Below are 1,526 nucleotides of genomic sequence, written 5' to 3' on the forward strand. Positions count from 1 at the left end.
GAAAAATAATGAATGTTAAAGTGTAAAGTTGAAGAATGTATGCATTATACAAATAATGGAAAATGTTTTTCAGTGTAATGAAAGATATTATATTGATAGAGAAAAGAATAAATGTAATAAATGCTCTGAACATTGTCAATATTGTAATTCAAATGAATGTATTTTATGTTATAATGGTTATCAACTTCAAAATAAAAAATGTATATTATATAAAGAACCATGTAATTATTTTAAAGGAGATATTTGTTATAAATGTCCTCTTGGATATTATAATATAAATGGTATTTGTACTAAATGTAAAGAAGGATGTATAATGTGTCAAAATAATAATACTTGTGAAAGTTGTGATATTGGTAATGGGTATTTTGGAACAAATTGTTCATATATTGAACATTCAAAAATAATTAGTTCAATAGTAATTTGTGAATATGGATATTATTATAATGGAAGCATTTGTACACAATGTGGAAATAATTGTGGAGAATGTCAAATAGATTCATATGGAATAAAAACATGTTTATCATGTATAAGTGATGAATATTATCTTAATCAACAAGGAGAATGTGTATTAGGAAAAGATATTTGTTATATTAATAATTGGAAATGTATTTCATGTATTAATCCAAATGAATATTTTAATGGAATAAATTGTATTTCTTGTGGAGATCATTGTACTTTATGTTCTACAAATGGAATTTGTGAAGGATGTGAAAATGGATATTATTTACATAAAGAATTAAATGAATTAGACCAAATTGTTTTTCAATGTAAACCAAATCCTATTACTAATTGTGTTGATTATAATAAAGGAAAATGTATATCATGTACTAATGGAACATATGCTAATAATTATCAATGTCTTCCATGTCATGTAACATGTTTAAATTGTGTATTAAATTCAAAAACATGTTCGAGTTGTATTTCAGGTTTTATGCTTCAAGAAAATACATGTATTAGTGCTAAACAAGAAATTGAATCCTGTGAAATATTTGCATCAGAAATAAAAGGAGAATGTGCAAAATGTAAAGATTTCTATTATTTAAATCAAAGTATTTGTGAACGATGTTCAAATAATTGTAAAATTTGTAATAATTTAACGTCATGTATTGAATGTGGTATAAATTATTTTTTAAATGAAACAGGAGAATGTGAATCAATTTTTCATTTAACAAATTGTAAAGAATTTGGAAACAAAGGATGTATTTATTGTGACAATAATACTTATCTTGATGGAATAAGGTGTGTTTATTGTAATAATATTCAACCAAATTGTAATAAATGTCATTGGGAAAGTGGGGTATGTATAGGATGTAAAGAAGAATATATATTATATCAAGGCAAATGTATTCATTATTCAATTATTAATCATTGTAAAATGGCATCTAATTCAATATGTACTAAATGTTCAATTTGGTATAAACCATCAATAACAGGAATAGAATGTGAAATTAATATAAAATGGTGGATAATAATTATTATAATATTTATAATAATAATAGGAATGATGATAATATTATTAATTCTTT

The 1,526-nt window shown here is 23.1% G+C and overlaps 1 protein-coding gene across 1 annotated transcript, besides 1 other annotated feature; it reads left to right on the top strand.

Moving 5' to 3' along the window:
• Positions 1 to 55: 55 nt before the first annotated feature.
• Positions 56 to 1,526, top strand: EDI_146510 (uncharacterized protein; the record flags this gene model as incomplete). Its single annotated transcript, XM_001741379.1, has 1 exon — positions 56 to 1,526. A coding segment is annotated over one exon (1,471 nt), but the record flags the coding sequence as incomplete, so codon positions are not given.
• Positions 1,466 to 1,521: a microsatellite.

This window comes from Entamoeba dispar, genomic scaffold (assembly GCF_000209125.1).
Source record: "Entamoeba dispar SAW760 scf_1105229463713 genomic scaffold, whole genome shotgun sequence".
Lineage (NCBI taxonomy): Eukaryota > Evosea > Mastigamoebida > Endamoebidae > Entamoeba > Entamoeba dispar.